The sequence below is a fragment of the Periplaneta americana genome, chromosome 2 (genome assembly GCF_040183065.1).
Source record: "Periplaneta americana isolate PAMFEO1 chromosome 2, P.americana_PAMFEO1_priV1, whole genome shotgun sequence".
NCBI classification, from domain to species: Eukaryota; Metazoa; Arthropoda; class Insecta; order Blattodea; family Blattidae; genus Periplaneta; species Periplaneta americana.
In genome coordinates, this window is record NC_091118.1 from 175014354 (window position 1) to 175031242 (window position 16889).

Consider the following 16889-nt stretch of genomic DNA (forward strand, 5'->3'; position numbering starts at 1 on the left):
AAGAAGAGGACACAGAATATGTGCGTGAAATCAGCTGGGCAGTTCTCTGCTAAACCTTTGGTCAGTTCAGATGATGAAAACAATTCTTATGTTTTCAACTCAAGTACAACAGACTTTGAAAAGCAAAAAGAAAAGAACTTGTCTCCTGCAGAGTATGAGCTCACACAATTCTTCAATTGTAAGGGACAACCCTGTGCACTCTGCAGAATTATCCAACGATGAAACAAGCTTTTATAGAGAATAATACAAGTTTGTGGTCTTCTGCACCTGTAGAAAGACTGTTCTGTTTTGCTGGATTTATTCATTCACAAGCAAGGGGATCCTTATCTGATAAACTTTTTGAGACAGTGGTTTTTTGAAAGGGAGCAGTAATTATTCATATATGGCATAATTTCATTGCTGACTGGGAAAAGAAAGAATGTTCAGTTACAGTGTTTATATAAAACTTCGAGGTAAGAATATTTAGATTTCTAGTAATATTCTTATTTCTTTATATATTGTATCGAGTATTTGAAATACAAATGTATTTTGGTTAATTTTTAAAAAGTATTTTGTATTTGTATTTCAAATACTATTCTTTGAAGTATTTTGTATTTGTATTTGAAATACTTAGATGTCAGTATTTTGCCCAGCCCTGGTTATATGTTTATATGACAAAATATATTTGCTTTGGTGTATAGAATACTTTGCAATACTTTATAGTACATAATTATGACTCATCCTGCATACAGAAGAAATTAATATTTGTTTCTTGAAATAAAAGAATGGCTTAAACATTAATGAATTAGTATTTATTTTACTCATAGCCTTTGGAAATTATTCTCAATATCCAGGCCTCAACAATAGGAAATATTAACCACTGCCTCCTTGAGTGTCAATATCATTAGGATGACTTGAAATCCGTGCATTTTTAATTGATGTCTGTGTAAATTCTATTATTCTAAGATGAATACAGCAAGACTTAAACAAATTCTTGTCTTGTATGTAAACAAAGACTGTAGAGTAAAAATACCAATTGGGATTAAAACAATATTAAAAGCAAAAAGTATCCTTTAAATGCACTAAATGTGAAACATATCTCTCTCTTAATCTAAGAATATTCTGGCTAGTTATTTATTCTATAAGATACAAGAACTACTATGACAGCTCCTATGAATGTGAGGATTGATAATAAAATTATCCTAATTGGATTACCCTTACTAATAAATAAATTTCCAGTCTTTGACCTATCTATTTCATTGCAAGATACAATTTACATTGCTGTAGTAACCTTAAAGCCACATTTTTCTGATGTGTCCTTCAGCCACTTCTGAAAGTACACAAAACGAGTCAGCAGTATTCCTGTTTTTGTTGAGAATTTTAATGCTACTCAGGCTAATTTTAAGTGTAATATTTATAAATCGGGCAGTCTAAGTTCATACAAGTGCATCTTTGGCATAAGGCAGGGCAATATAAAATTTCAAACCTTCACATTTACTGGTTAGCCTACTGCTTGTTAACAACGTAGTGGATAACTATCAAGAGTCATTTTCGTGGCAAACACACTTTAAGTTCATTTAAATAGCATACTGTCAGTATAGATAATGAAGAAATAAATACATGTGAAGCCATAGTTTAATAATTTGTAAATGATGCTCCACCACAACTTATCTTTCAGATCTGAGGTGCAGACATTAAGACACAGGTGAAAACTTGGATCCTTTCTGCACATTTGCAGTTATTGCAATTAAAGCATATGGATTATCAGATGAATAAGTGTTTCTGAAGCTGATTTCGTCTGAGCAAAAGTGAATATATCAGGTAAGTTGAGTTCATTATTTCAAGCATAAAAGACTTTTTAGGAAAATCATTATATATATTCTATATTTCTTTTATCGAGGTTCAATTCAAACAGTACAAAGACTTTATGACTATCACAAGCTCTTGTACACATACTCAACAAGACCATGGACAACATCCATTCACATGCTGTTTCAGTAAACATGATTACGAAAGAAATGCTTAAGAAATTATGGTTCAAATTTTCACGAAGTGAAAAAGAAAACTGATGCAACTTAAAAGTTCCATAAATAATACTAAATTAAAGTCATAATTTGGTCATCTTTCTTCCATTTTAGTTAGATGAATTGACCTTAGTAAAGTAATTATCTTCAGTTTACGAGGGAAGAATAACAACCAAATTGATCCTGCTGTCTGCCAGGGAACTTCTTATCAACAGCACAAATTATATCGCCATCCTGCTGATTTTTCGAGACAAATGTCCATCACAACGAGACTCCTCCTTTTCACTCAGATGGTGTGAGATCTTTTTCAGTCTCGCCCTCTGTAAGCAGCTGCAGTAGTAATTCGTACACTGGCTCAAATGCTTTCCGGTAGCCAGAGTTTGTTAGATGAAGATAATCGTGCATATCGTGATGACTAATGGTTCCGTCTTGCTGGATAAATTCCTTGTCAATCGCAACTATCTCACACTTTGGCACTGTAGAAATTTTGGAGTTCACTATTTTATTTACCTGAGCATTACGTTCTCTCAGTGGATTTGGGTGTTGCCCTCTTGGAAGCAATGTCTGTAAAGATGGAAATAACAATACATCAAATTCTGCAGAATGATCACTAGGTTAATGTTTTCACAAAAGAATGCAGCTTGGCTTTTAATGCTCAAACTTCAAAGAACATACATAAGTTTATATCTATAAAAAAAATCAGGGCCAATATTTGTATAAGGGGAAAGGGTACAGCATATAAACTGTGTCATTTCACACAAAACAAATGTTTGTTTCTAACAATATACACTAAAACCCTACTAATCCAGACCAACCGGGACAAAAAGAGGAGTTGAATTGTGAAATAGCATTAGTATTTAGTATTTATTTATTTAACCTGGTAGAGATAAGGCCGTCAGGCCTTCTCTGCCCCTCTACCAGGGGATTACAACTATAATATGAACAATAAAATTACAATTACTATTAAATTTACAATTACAATTACAATAAAAATTAAAGTACGACAAGATTACCTGATTAATGAAAGCTAGACATTTTATCATAGAAGTTAAGAACAAAAAATATTTTTGCATTTACTGAATTACAAATTAAACCTACAATAACAAAAATCTATACTGATGAAATTACCGGATATTGAAATATTTTGTGATAGATTAAGAGAACTATTTACAAGAAACCATGTCTGAACGAGTCTCAATTACTGACCAACTGCCTAGTAAGTTTGCGTTTGAATTGAATTTTATTTCGACAGTCCCTGATGCTAGCAGGTAACGAATTCCAGAATCTTGGCAGGGCTATTGTGAAAGAGGATGAGTATAAGGAGGTGCGATGGGATGGTATTGTTAGTATTGTTTCATGGCGAGAGCGTGTGTTCAGATTGTGGTGGGAAGAAAGGTAAGTGAAGCGAGACGACAGGTATGAAGGAATAGAAGAGTTCAAGATTTCGAAGAGAAGGAGAAGTGAATGTAAATTTCTTTTCTTATCTATTTAAGCCAACCTATTGTTTCCAGGGATGGGGCAATATGATCATATTTACGAACACTGCTTACAAAACGTACACACAAGTTATGAATAGTTATGAAATAGGTGTGGCAGACAGAAAGGGATGGATGGGGTGGAAAGTACAGAGCCTCGAGTGAGTATAGTAATTTCTTTTCAAATTTTCTGTACAGAACACCTGTCCAGATTAAATTAGATCTGCTTTAACGAGGTTTTACGTCTGTATGAACTATTTGGCGATCACTAATCAGGAAACAATGCTTTATGCGTTTTACATACCGGTACTGAGAAGTGAAATCAGTCAGAGTTATCTCTGAAATCTTCTAAGTACGTTGCTGTGAAACAAGTACAGGTTGTAACAGCTAGTCTTCACTCCTGCTCTTGGTTGCATTTCCAGAGCACCCCTACATGTCACTACTGGTTTTTCCCAACATTTCTACGTGCTTTCGCTTTTCCAACTTTGTTTCATCTTGTTTCTCTAAAAAGTGAGACTGTATGAGCTGTCTTTTCACCTACAAACTGTGCTCCATATTTTTCGATAGTAGGCTACATCATCCGTAAAACATGTGATGAAACACATCTATAGTGTATTCTTAAGTCTCGTGCACTGTAAGATCAAATAAACAATGTTTTGAGCTAGTTAGCGCGGAAATTAAGTTGCTCAATTAGTTGTTGAATGCGACCATGCTCAAGAGTACAATACATGTTAAAACATCTGTAAGAGGAATGAAGTTACAGGAGAATGCAGAAAGTTACACAACACACAACTGCATGCATTGTATTCTTCACCTAACATAATCAGGAACATTAAATCCAGACGTTTTGGATGGTCAGGGCATGTAGCATGCATGAGTGAATACAGAAATGCATATAGAATGTTAGTTGGAAGACCTGAGGGAAAAACACCTTTGGGGAGTTGAGTTATCTGTTTGGAACAATTAACTTATTTGTACACATTTTGTTTAATAAATATTTAAGTTTTCGACTCGACTGAGTCATCTTCAGAAATTATGCCAATGAATACATAAATACATCTGTTTAAATATACAGTACATGTGTGCAGGGGCGATTTCTCAGGGCATGCTATGCTTGCTGCGCAAGCACAATATTTTCGTAGGATGTGTATTTCTCAAAATGGGATTACGTACATTAAAATTTTTTAGATTTTTGGATTATTGTATAGGCGTAATACCATCGGCAGGCTGCACACGCAAGTATCGCAATGCTTGCTTGTTTCTCGGAGCTACAGGAAAGACGTAGAAATAGCGAGAATATGATGTGCGCGCAAGTGCCTTCCTCCTTAGTCCGTCCTAGGCGCACATGCTTCTGTTATGTGTTGTTTGAAGCTCTGGTCCGAGAGCTACACCAACGAATGTTTAACGTTACACAGAGCAGTACTGACAGCGGGAATATGCTGTGATTTGCGAGTGCAATGTAATTGTATGAACGGAATGCATGTGTTAGCTACTGCATGTATTATTAATTCTTAAACATTAATTTAAAGTTTTGCAATGAGTTCGGAATTGTGTGTTATTGAAACCTTATTATTAAATCCATTTTCCCGAAAGACTATTGAAGAGAAGACAGACATTACAGAGAATATGTGCGCTCGTTCAGCGCAGCTCAATACAACAATATGCATTGGTTGGCAGGGTCGAAAAAACTAAATAAACTGTTTTGTTGGCCATGTTTGTTATATTATATCGAACTTCTACATCTGATAAGCGAATATGATCCAAGACTCATAATGATTTCATAATTATAAAATAAATTATTTATGTGGGTCTGATTATTTTTATTAATTATGAATTATTATATCCTCCCATCTTCCCCTATGAATAAAAGAGCAAGCCTAACTTTCGTGACTAGCATTCGTCCCTGCATGTGTGTAATCTAATGCAATGTGAAACACTGTTAAAATTGAACGGAGTGCAAACATCTGTTGTGAAACAATACAAATCTGAAATTTATTTATTTTTTTTTTTTTAATTTAACATTGATAAAAATGCATGTATAAACTGTAATATAAGTGAAATAATAAGAAATGAAGTACAAACTACGATGTGTTGTACAGTCTATGGCAGAACATGGAAATTCATATGATTCCAGAGTAGTTGCTTGTATGAAGATTGAACACAAATGGACTGAAGTATAAAATCTTGTCACAAGTTTTTGCGAAGCGAAGTGTGGATGTGGGCACATGAAACAGTTACTGTCTTGAATAAAATGAGCATCATGGTGATGATTCCAATGTCTTCTATGCAAAGCATAGGAAGCCATCTGTCAACCAAGTTCTTAATTTTTTTCTCGTAAGAGCTATAATTTTGCTAGTCAGGGGGTGTAACTCAGTGGTAGAGTGTATGTTCGCATGCAGGAAGTCCTGGGTTCAAATCTCAGCTCTTCCATAATTTTTTATAAATTTGCATTGTTGTGTTGTGCAATAACAGCTCATTGCACAGATTTTTTATTTTTACCTATTATATTCTGGCTGACTTCATCCAGATGTAAATAGCATAAACTTACCGGCAGAACAATGTATGCTTCAGGCTGTTTTTCCCGAATTACTCTTACTATTTCCATAATTCCTTCTGCAATTTGTTCTGCAGTGAATGTAAAATTATTTGTTCCTACTAACACCACAACCACCTGCAAAGAAAAAAAATTACTAAATTAAGAGATTAATTCAAAATATTAATTTTTCACATAAAATATACCTAAGCTTATGTTAATTACCAGACCTCGGATTTTTGGGCACTTAAAAACTAACTTTCAGACACCTAAAACAGGCCTTGAATTTATCAAAATAGGTAGGCCTACTAAAATATAGATTTAGGCAACTAAAACTGTAATTTCAAGTAGCTAAAAATACTATTTTATGCAGATACTACCTATAAAGTGTTTTTTTTTCTTTTGTTAATCACGGTTGTATAGACTATATTAATATCATTTTTACGTAGGCTAGTATCACTTTGACTAGATCTATGCAAAAAAAAAAATCAGAAAGATAAAAATACCTTGGGATTAATATGATCCAACTCTCCATTTTCAATTCTCCATAACACATGCTGAGTTTGGTCCCCGCCTATACCAAAATTGAGTGTGTGCATGGGTGCGAAGTAGTTGTTCCACATTTCAGTGTGGACCAATCTTTGTATTAGAGAATCACCAATGAATAAAACATCGGGTTCCTTTTCTTTTGTTTCCGTCAAGAAACGTTTGTGCTGAAAAACAAAATATTATGTACTGGTACCAGTAACTTAAGTATTTGTCTTCTTCAAATCCAACACAATGTTAGTAAAACTTAAAATGAGGTTAGCACACAAACTAGTTAACATATCAGCTTAATAACCCTTAAAACATGTGTGAAATACAAAATTTATTGTAAGCGTACTATAAAATGTCAAATCTTAGCAAATAATCGAACAAGAGTTTGCTTAAAAATTAAATTCTATAATTCTATAAAGTTCGTGCAAAATTTAACAATATTATGACACATATTAGCCCTAGTCATGAGTATTAAATGTTAGATATAATGATAATATACCGGTAGCGTACAAATTTTAGGTACGGTATGTAATGAGAACAAGAACACAGGAGTGATTACGATTTTAGGTCCCAAATTTTAATTCTTCAATAAAATGTGCCTTCTCTCTTAAAAACAGCAAAGATGAGATGTATCGATGTGTGTTTACATTTTCATTAATAGCTAATTACTAAGATTTTGTGGTTGTGTTAATTCTACGTGAATACACTTTTTATGTCATATTTCCTTGATATAACAATCTTACTCATTAATTACTCACATAGATATACCTACTGTACATCATTATACGGATTAAATACATATTACACAGGATATTGTGTGAACTGAAATATTGCCTATGGTTTTCTTTTCATGATAGAATTCCCTCCACGACATATTTCTCTGAAGTTTAAGATAAATTTATTCTTGCATTTGTAATAATAAGACAATATGATGTTTAAATCATTGCACTTCAACGCTTTAAAAGCCTTACTATCATAGCTAGGTTATATTAACAAAAAATGAAGGGTTGAATACTAATATGACATGTCCGGCAGCTCGTTTCTATTTACATCTTTCGTTTCGTTTGACAACACACATCACTGTAACTATCTTATAACTTTAAATTGAATTTCCTGAAATCTTCAAACACACAATCATACGTGTATTTACACAAAGACTTGATTGAAAGTGAATCGTGCGTCAAATTTCTACAAACAGGTTAGGTTCCAAAATACTAACTATATGGGAATACGTATATTCCTTTACCATACTCATCCATCTCCCATCTCCCTGTATGTCCTCAACGGGAGTTGGTATAGCTGCAGGATTCATATTTGAACAAATTTTAATATAAGAACCCTTCCAATTCGGAATTCTAATTTATGTCACAAATTGAACAAGTTTGTCTATTACCGCATAAGGTCACATCAATGATTTATACTGTGTATGGATCCGCCGGAAATATACAGGCATAGAATGACAAGCGACCAAAGATTATATAGAACTATTTCTACGAAACAAGCATTTCATAGTACAAATAATAGTCTTTGGACATATTGTTCCTCAAGAATTCCATAGATGTCGGGCTATGAAGTCACTATAATGTCAAAGCAAATGGTATTTCATACAGAAACGCGATCCCTTTTGAGGGGGAACTATTTTATAAAGATCATTAACGTAAAATATGATGGGTTGATCTAGTTGAAAGGTAGCATTCCATCATATTATAGATGAGATCACGATATCATCTATGGAATCATGGACGTAGTTCATATCTACACCAGCAGAGTTGATGTGTAAATTAAACACGGGGAGCGGGGATTTTGAACCCTGAAAACCGTCACTCGTGACATGTCCACAGTCCACCCTTCCAATTCGAAATTTTAATTTATGTCACAAATTGAACAAGTTTGTCTATTCTAACGCAATTGACTTAGTTTACAATCATCATTCACGGCAAAATCAAATGTTTCGGATAGGTAATGATTTTTACATTATACAAAAATGCTCAAAAAGAAGAAAAATACCTGCTCTGGGAGACTTAAAAATTAGGGGCAAATACGGGAGATCCCGGGAAATATGGGTGCCCCCCCACCGTTGGCAACCCTAATGAAGATTGTAGCATTGCACTCAGCACACATTGTTCTTAACATCAAGTTATGTTTTCAGCAGAAAATATAATTCATTTCAGGAAATGGATCAGTGGCGGTTCCTCGGGGGAGGGAAGGGAGGAACGTCCTCCTCACATTTTTCTTCTTTTGAAAGTAAATACCAAATAAAATATGTGCCTTGAAATTCAAGGAAGATTCGATAATTTTTAAGTTCACAGCTTTAAGAAAACCTCGGTTGATCGAGTTTTAAACGATGCGCGCTCATGTGTTGCTAGAAAACTGTGAGAAAGATGCGTGATTGTTTGTGTTGAGGAAAGCCAATCCATTCCTCCTTTACTGCAGTTAGCACTCATAGACAACAGCGCACTAGCGGCCAGAGAAAGAAGCAGAGTTTTAAAGCAAGTAAATGAACGGAGAGGGAGGAGATCCTCCTCTGAATCATCGCATGGACGGGAAATAGATACCGACTGGTCGTGCAGCAAGCTCGCTACCGCTGCCATCTAACGATCTTGCATTCAACCAGACTATATAGGAGGAGGCACAATAAAACAGTCTTAACACAACGCTATGAAAGATACCATACAAACTTTTGTTTTAATTATATATAAAAAATTTTATCCATTGCACTTTATATAGGCTACTATTCATGGTTTGAAACTTTCAAGGATATTTGAAAGTTAAAGTCGGGTTTATATAAAACAAAGAGGAAGTGGTTCTACGTTAGTATCGCAGATCTTTTTGGCCCCTGAAATTCACTTCCATTCATTGTGTACTAGACAGGGCAACAGCCAAGTTGTCAGTTTTGTACAAATATATTTGAAATTGAAAGTAGGTACTCCAAACTGCATTATTTTTAACATAAAAAATTAATCGGCCACCGGCAACTTTGAACAATAATGGTAGTATGACTTTACAAGAACTGATATCTCCAAAAGCATGTGATACTAAACTTGTAAAATGTACATGTGGCAACACAGACCACGTGGGTGGGTGCAGTGTTCTCGCTTTCCTCAGATTATTTCCCATTCCCATTTTCGTGGTTCCGATTACGTGTTAGTAGCTGTAGTCTCTTCCAAGACGTGTGATGCTGTAGTGTGCTCGAAAAATGCTGCGAGGTGAATTTCCTTGTAATTGTTAATTTGTGCAGTTATTCAACAATGAATGGAAGTGAAAATATTATGTATTATGGAAAATTTAGGAAACTCAGTTTACAAGAACAGATTATTGCTGCACAGAAGGGAAGGCCAATCCCAACTCTACCTGGTCTCACATGTGTGCATGTTGGCTAATTTGTAGCATGTTTCATTCAAGAAGGTGTCATTTCGTCCTGTTACCTTCTTTCCTCCTCTTAAGAAATACGCAGGAGCCGCCACTGAAATGGATGTTGCAACAAATATGCTAGGTGATAGTTGAGATGTCTTCATGTGAACTTTGGAAGATTCTATGAAGATATCCAATACAAATTTGACAAATGAACTACCTCACAAAACGTGGATAATACAGTTATTTTACTCGTCTCCAGTCAAAATAAAGGAAAAGTGATAATAGCCCCATGTTCGTTTGGTACTGGTGCGAACAAGTCCTTTCACCCTGGTGATTTTTTTTAAACAATGTCCGGACATGTTATGTGAAATACGTACAGTAGGGCCCAAAAGTATTTTGTAGTTAAGGTTTTATGTTGTCAGTAATGTTTACATGCATGCAAAGCACACAGCTGTCATGTTGCTGTGGTTACGTATCTAGGAAACAGGCAAGTTCATAGAATAACAATATATATTTAATGTATAATCCATTAGCTCATAAGTAGTTTGTGGTTTGATTTGGTGGCATGGTATATACTAAATATTGAAAATGGTGTTTAGGTATTTAGACAGTGCTTGTGTATTTGTACAGGCCATTACAAGCATACCAAAACAAAAGGAATACTCTGTGGATGTGAGAAAAGCTGTTTTAAACGCTTTGAAGAAGGGAAAATCGCAGTTTAGCATTGCTAAATATTTTGGTAGGCTATATCACAACAACTCATAAGTGTGTGAAGTCGACGGCAAAAGCAAGAAGGGTCAGTAGACAATAAGCCAACGTCTAGTCGTCCTCGAAAAACAACAGTGAGGGAGGACAGAATCATTTGTAAGCAGTCGGTTGCTGATCCACAAAAATCGGTTCGACAAATTCGGGATGATCTAGAGCAACACCATGGACTGAACCTACATGTCTTTACTGTGAAACGTCGCCTAGTAGCTGGTAATTTAAATGGTAGACAATCATCACAAAAACTATTCATAAATCCAAAGAATAGGAAGGCCAAGTAAGAGTTTGCAAAAATATATCAAACATGGAACACTACAGACTGGTATAAGATGTTATGGAGTAATGAGAGTAATTTAATTTCTGTTGGTCTGCAGTATGTACGTCGACCAAAACACCAAAGAGACAACAAAAAGTACCAGGTACCGACTATTAAGCACAGTGGTGGTAGCATCATGGTGTGGGGATGTTTTTCTAGAAGTGGAGTTGGTCCTCTAGTCCAAATAGAAAGGAATGTGGATCGTTTTTTGTATTGTAACATTTTAGAAAAAAATATGGTTCTGTATGGGAGGAAGAATATGCCACGTAAATGGATTTTTCAGTATGACAATGATCCAAAACACACTTTCAGCCATTTAAAAAATTCTTTGCAGATAAAAAAATCAAACTTTTGGATTGACCAAGCCAGAATCTTATTGAACATCTCTGGGACAAATTGGATCAACGTGTTCGTCGTAGAAATTACTCAAATAAGGACCAGTTCTTTGCTGCCTTATTGGAAGAATGGTCACAACTGCCACACAAGCGAATGCAAAATCTTGTGGATTCAATGTCAAACAGATGTGCTGCTGTGATCAAAGCTCAGGGGTGTGCAACGAAGTACTGATTTTTTTCTCATACTCCAGAATATTTTTGTTGTATTATTACATACTTGGACTTACAAATTACTTTTGATCCAGAAGAATTTTCATTTTTTTTTTTTACGCAAGATAACTCTGTTTAAACTAAATATATTTTCGTACTAAATTGATTAGAAATAAGTACATACTTTTCAATTATCCACTGGCATTTTTTTCTATTCAATACTTATTATCTGTATGTAATTGTGACATATGTTTTCTACAAAATACTTTTGAGTGCTACTGTAGTTAACTAATATGTTAAAACAGTTACGGTAATCTAATATATAAAAGTGAATGTGGGTATATATGTTCTCAGTACAAATCTACACGCTTTGACCGATATGTGCCAAAGTTTACACATTTAACCTTATTATCCAGGAGAAAAACATAGGCTACATTAAAATTGTGCAAATGGACGTTAAATTAATTAAACAATAAAAAATTAAAAATAAGTACGATCAAACATTCATGTTTAATAGGTACTAAATTGCTATCTTCTATAGTCAATTGTTTTTTATTATTGTCTGTTATATTCAACATCGACTTTCACGAGGCCATGGAAATTATAACACGAAATTAAATTACATTGTTGATACAGCATGAAGGCTAAAATCTAGGCAATTCACGCAATAAATATCTTTACGCAGTCCAGGACCATATTATGAATTTCTCGTTGCAGTTGTAGATAGTGAGCAGGCTGTGTTTTAGTCAACTGAATTCTTGAATTCTTTGAGACTACAAGGATTGCTACCATATAATACATTTTTTACTATAATTATTTATTTACTGTGCCACCTTTGCTTATCTTAAAGTTAATAATTTACATTAACGTTTTCGATACATATGTATTATCTTCAGATGTAGAGTGTTAGGTGAACATTTATGATGAAAACCTTGCCTTATGGTATGGAACTTATTATGATTTTCGGATCTTGCTAAAGTGAATTGCTCTAACTTAACCTAAATGTTCACCTAACACTCTACATCTGAAGATGATACATATGTATCGAAAACGTTAATGTAAATTATTAACTTTAAGATAAGTAAAGGTGGCACAGTAAATAAATAATTATAGTCACAACATTAATAGCTTATCGACATACCACAATATGAAACTGTTATAATAAATTGTTTTAATACTTGATATTGAATCACCAATAGAACTATTGCGAAATATTGACCCACCAAAATCATGCAATGGAACAAGAATTGGTGTGAAAAAAGTCATTGGAAACAATATTAACTGGAAAAATGAAACGAGAAGATGTTTTTATCTCACGTATTCCTATGATACCCACTAACATCCCTTTCGATTTTAAGTAATTGCAATTTCAGAGCGACTAGCATTTGTAATGGCCATATTAAAATTATCATCAAGGACAGTCGCTCAAAGTAGCAGACATTAACTTAAAAACGGCGTGTTTTTCACATTCTTAACTATATTTTATATAAAGAAGTAGGGGAAAAAAAGATTTTATACACATCAAAAAGCAATTCAATGATACTTTTGTCATATTGCTAATGTAGTATGTGAATGCACGTAAGGCGACTGAAAATAACACTGTACTAATTCTAAAATATACGTCTCTCAAAATATTGTTGTTCATGTCAAAAAATGTGTTACTACGAAATTCTAACTACATAATTACGTTGCGAATGTAGTATGTTTTGCGTTGTGGAAATAATAATCTCTTAATTTCTAAAAAATAAAAACCGGTATATACATCCCTGAGAATATTAGTCTTTATGTTAAAAAATGACTTATTGCGAATTTATATTGTATCTGTATTCTGTGTATAAAATAAGAATTAATATTATATGTTCTGAATTTGTGAGATATAGTTTCTCAAGTCATATTAAAGAATAGGCGTACAGCGGTTAAGGGTAAAATATCTTTTAATATAAATTAAATTATATACGTATATATTGATTCTTTGGTATGATCGATAGAGAGAAAATTTTGGTTCTCGATGACACCCCAACGAGTTCAGACTGGGAACAAGGGAATTCCCTGTTTATTGTCAGCTGTCTCTGAAATGCAAGTGAAAGCACACACAAACATGAAATTATGTGAAATGTACAGCTTCAGATCAATGTACAGATCTTATAATTATTTTACCTCTGCCTCTGTGCAACGTCACATTTGCGGGGGAGGAAAGGAGACAGCAGAAATATTGTAATGCTTTTTAATACTTTGACTCCCATGACTAAGATAAGCCACTTGAAATTTAACAGTCACTGACCAGCAGAGATAAAATGTAAGATCTGTAGAACATTGATACAATGCTAAGTGTGCCTATAGTGACCGAGGAGTGTATTTTTGTTTTGCTGAACATCAAGACATTGCTAATGCATTTAAAGTTTGTGTGACTGTAGCCTGTATATTATATGTTCGTTTGGTTTTACTTTATGTATAGTTTGGTTTCTTTATTATTTTATTTGTATTTCTGCTGATGTGGAAGAGAAGGCCTGATGGCCTTAATTACGCCAGAATAAATAAATAAACACACACACACATATATACATATATATATGTATACAGTATATATACATACATATTAAAACACATTTGAAAGTAAGGCCAGTGATGAAATGTTTCCTTTCGTTGCCTGATCTGTAGTTGTTTTAAATTGAGCTAATCCTTTGAGGCATTTGGCTAAGAAGTTCATTAATTCATGTTAGTGACGGTATGTAAAGATTGATCTTTATGGACGAGGAAGCTTATTGAAGAGAATTCGTTTTGATTGTCTATAGTTGAGTTTCTGAGATTTCCGAAAAGTCTAACAACCAGTTTAATTAAAAAAAAAGAAGCGAAAAGGACAACCCGGGCAACGCCGGGTGCTTTCAGCTAGTCAGTTATAAAACAAATATAAGTAATTCCTTATTGTAGTTATGTCATTTGAACTCGGCAACAGTCGACCTCGAATGTAACATAAATATGAGTGTAAACAAATAAAAATTAATAAAAACTCAAAACTAAGTGTAGTAATGACAGGGCTCTGACTGAGCATCACATGAGTTTGAGTACTACCCGATAACTCACGAATTCCTTCCTGTCCTCGTGCTTAAAATCAAAGTCTGCGCCTATGGACTTATTGTAACAAAGGAATAATGACTTGAAAATTAAACTTAGAACTGTTAACATTCTCAATTATATAGGATGCGGCATACAAATGCATACTAAGATAATTACATATGTACAGAGTGATTATAAAGTTTTTACATCTTGATTACACAACTTTTAACACTGTATCACTTCGGAATATGTATGATAAGAACTTTCTTGTGTTAAATTTTAACATACCTTGTTAACATGTTTCGATCTATTTTGGGTCATCTTCAGAACTGGTCGTTTTTGGTCTTGGCGCCTCTTGTTTCCTGTGAGGGTACATTCGTAGTGTAGAGTCAAAGAGTGTATGTGTTTTGAAATTGAGTTGTGTGTTGAGAATATCGTTGGGGTGTGTTTTCGTGTGTCTGTATATTTCATATTGTTCTAGTGTGTTGAGTTTCTGGGTTCTTGGTTGGATGTGCAGTATATGCAGAACACATCACAAATGCCAACCACACGTACAGAGACATCAACACAGACATGGAAATACTGCACATCCAACCAAAAAGCCAGAAACTCAACACACTAGAACAATATGAAATATACAGACACACGAAAACACACCCCAACGATATTCTCAACACACAACTCAATTTCAAAACACATACACTCTTTGACTCTACACTACGAACACATTCTCACAGGAAACAAGAGGCGCCAAAACCAACAACGACCAGTTCTGAAGATGACCTAAAATAGGTCGAAACATGTTAACAAGGTATGTTAAAATTTAACACAAGAAAGTTCTTATCATACATATTCCGAATATAAAGTTTTGATACATTTTGAGAAAACGGCTCATTATGTGTTTCTTTTCTCGGTGATACGAAAGATTCAAACTAACAAAGGGAGAATAGCTGTGGTGTGTGTTGTGGGAATTACCCTATCAGGAGGTTCAGACTGACTTCAGACTGCTAAGGGGTCGGGCATGCATTCTTTCTACCTGCATTTAGTGTTAGTTTGTCTTCTGTAAAATCAATTTAATGCTGTTTATTTCCTTACCTTAAGACATAAGATTTCAAAATGACCTCCACCAGCTTCAATACAACGCTCACACCGGCGAAGAAGATGCTAAAATATGCGATCCAATTTCTGCTTTGAAATGCTGGGGATCACAGTCCGTATATTTTTTTGAAGTTCCTCTAATGTATGAGGATTGTTCACATACAATTTATGTTTTAATATATATAATATTAATACAGTCAAACCTCGATAAGACTCGCCCGCTTATTACGCTATTCTGTGTAATACGATTTTTTTGTCTGATCCCTGAACATTTCATATATAATGCCTTTATAAAATACCCCGTTTGTTGCGCTCAAGTCCCGCATAATACGCTGTTTTTGTTGAATATTTTCGATGTAATTTTCAGCAATGTACTGTAACAGCAATGAAACATCTTGGTCATTGAACTCACTGATGCCATTAACCTGAAAAGTATTGGTATTCGACCCTTTACCTGCGCATTTAAACCTTCATACTTCATATCTCACCCTCTTGTTACGCTCTCTTATTCGACTCCTTACCTGCGTGGTTAAAGCCTACATACAGTTACAATACCTCACCCTCTTGCTAACCCTCTCTCTCAAACAGCATTCCTCACTCGGCTGTAACAAAATTCTGGAAATTTTTGCTGGGCAGTTTGTTGTCCTTTAGTGTATTGAAGTGTCTGTGAATGTGATTACAATGAGTGTTAAACAAAAAGCGCTTTCTGTGTCGGAAAAATTGGAAATCTTACGAAAGTACGATGAGAACAGTACTCTTACTCAGAAACAACTCTCTGATTCATTAGGAATCCCATCATTGACATTAAGATTCAATCACTACAGCTGCGATGTCGGGAGGATGTAATCGCAGGAAACTGAAGTGTGGTAAACATGAGGACTTGGAGAACACGCACATGGCAAACAACTATAAATGACTTTTTCCGAAAGAATTAAGTATAGTACATACTGTAAATGTCTTTGACGTACAGTACAGTAATTACATAATGGAGTAATACTGTATTACCTTTCATGAATCATGTATTTCAATAAAGAAAAATGCTAATAGATACTGTATATAAGTCAAAATTAGTACACCCGCCTAATACGTGGTCCTGGTTAATATGCGGTTTACACACAGTCCCTTGAACAGCGTCTTATCGGGTTTTTACTGTAAATATATTGTAACATACCAGTAATAATAATACACAAAATTTAAAATACCGGTAAT

The 16889-nt window shown here is 34.4% G+C and overlaps 1 protein-coding gene across 1 annotated transcript; it reads right to left on the reverse strand.

Moving 5' to 3' along the window:
* Positions 1 to 619: 619 nt before the first annotated feature.
* On the reverse strand, positions 620 to 7999 carry Paf-AHalpha (Platelet-activating factor acetylhydrolase alpha). The gene is made up of 4 exons (XM_069818975.1): positions 7795 to 7999; positions 6518 to 6724; positions 6027 to 6149; positions 620 to 2567 (listed from the first exon to the last, which is right to left on the reverse strand). The coding sequence occupies exons 1-4, from the start codon at positions 7858 to 7860 to the stop codon at positions 2286 to 2288; spliced, it is 678 nt and encodes a 225-aa protein (XP_069675076.1). The 5' UTR covers positions 7861 to 7999; the 3' UTR covers positions 620 to 2285.
* Positions 8000 to 16889: the final 8890 nt, after the last annotated feature.

Excerpts from the sequence above, each read along its gene's own strand:
- Paf-AHalpha (XM_069818975.1), bottom strand. The coding sequence starts at position 7,860 with ATGAATCCTGCAGCTATACCAACTCCCGTTGAGGACATACAGGGAGAT. Across the intron at positions 6,150-6,517 it reads TGGATCATATTAATCCCAAG|GTGGTTGTGGTGTTAGTAGG; the intron begins GTATTTTTATCT and ends TTTTCTTTGCAG. Across the intron at positions 2,568-6,026 it reads AAGCATACATTGTTCTGCCG|ACATTGCTTCCAAGAGGGCA; the intron begins GTAAGTTTATGC and ends CCATCTTTACAG.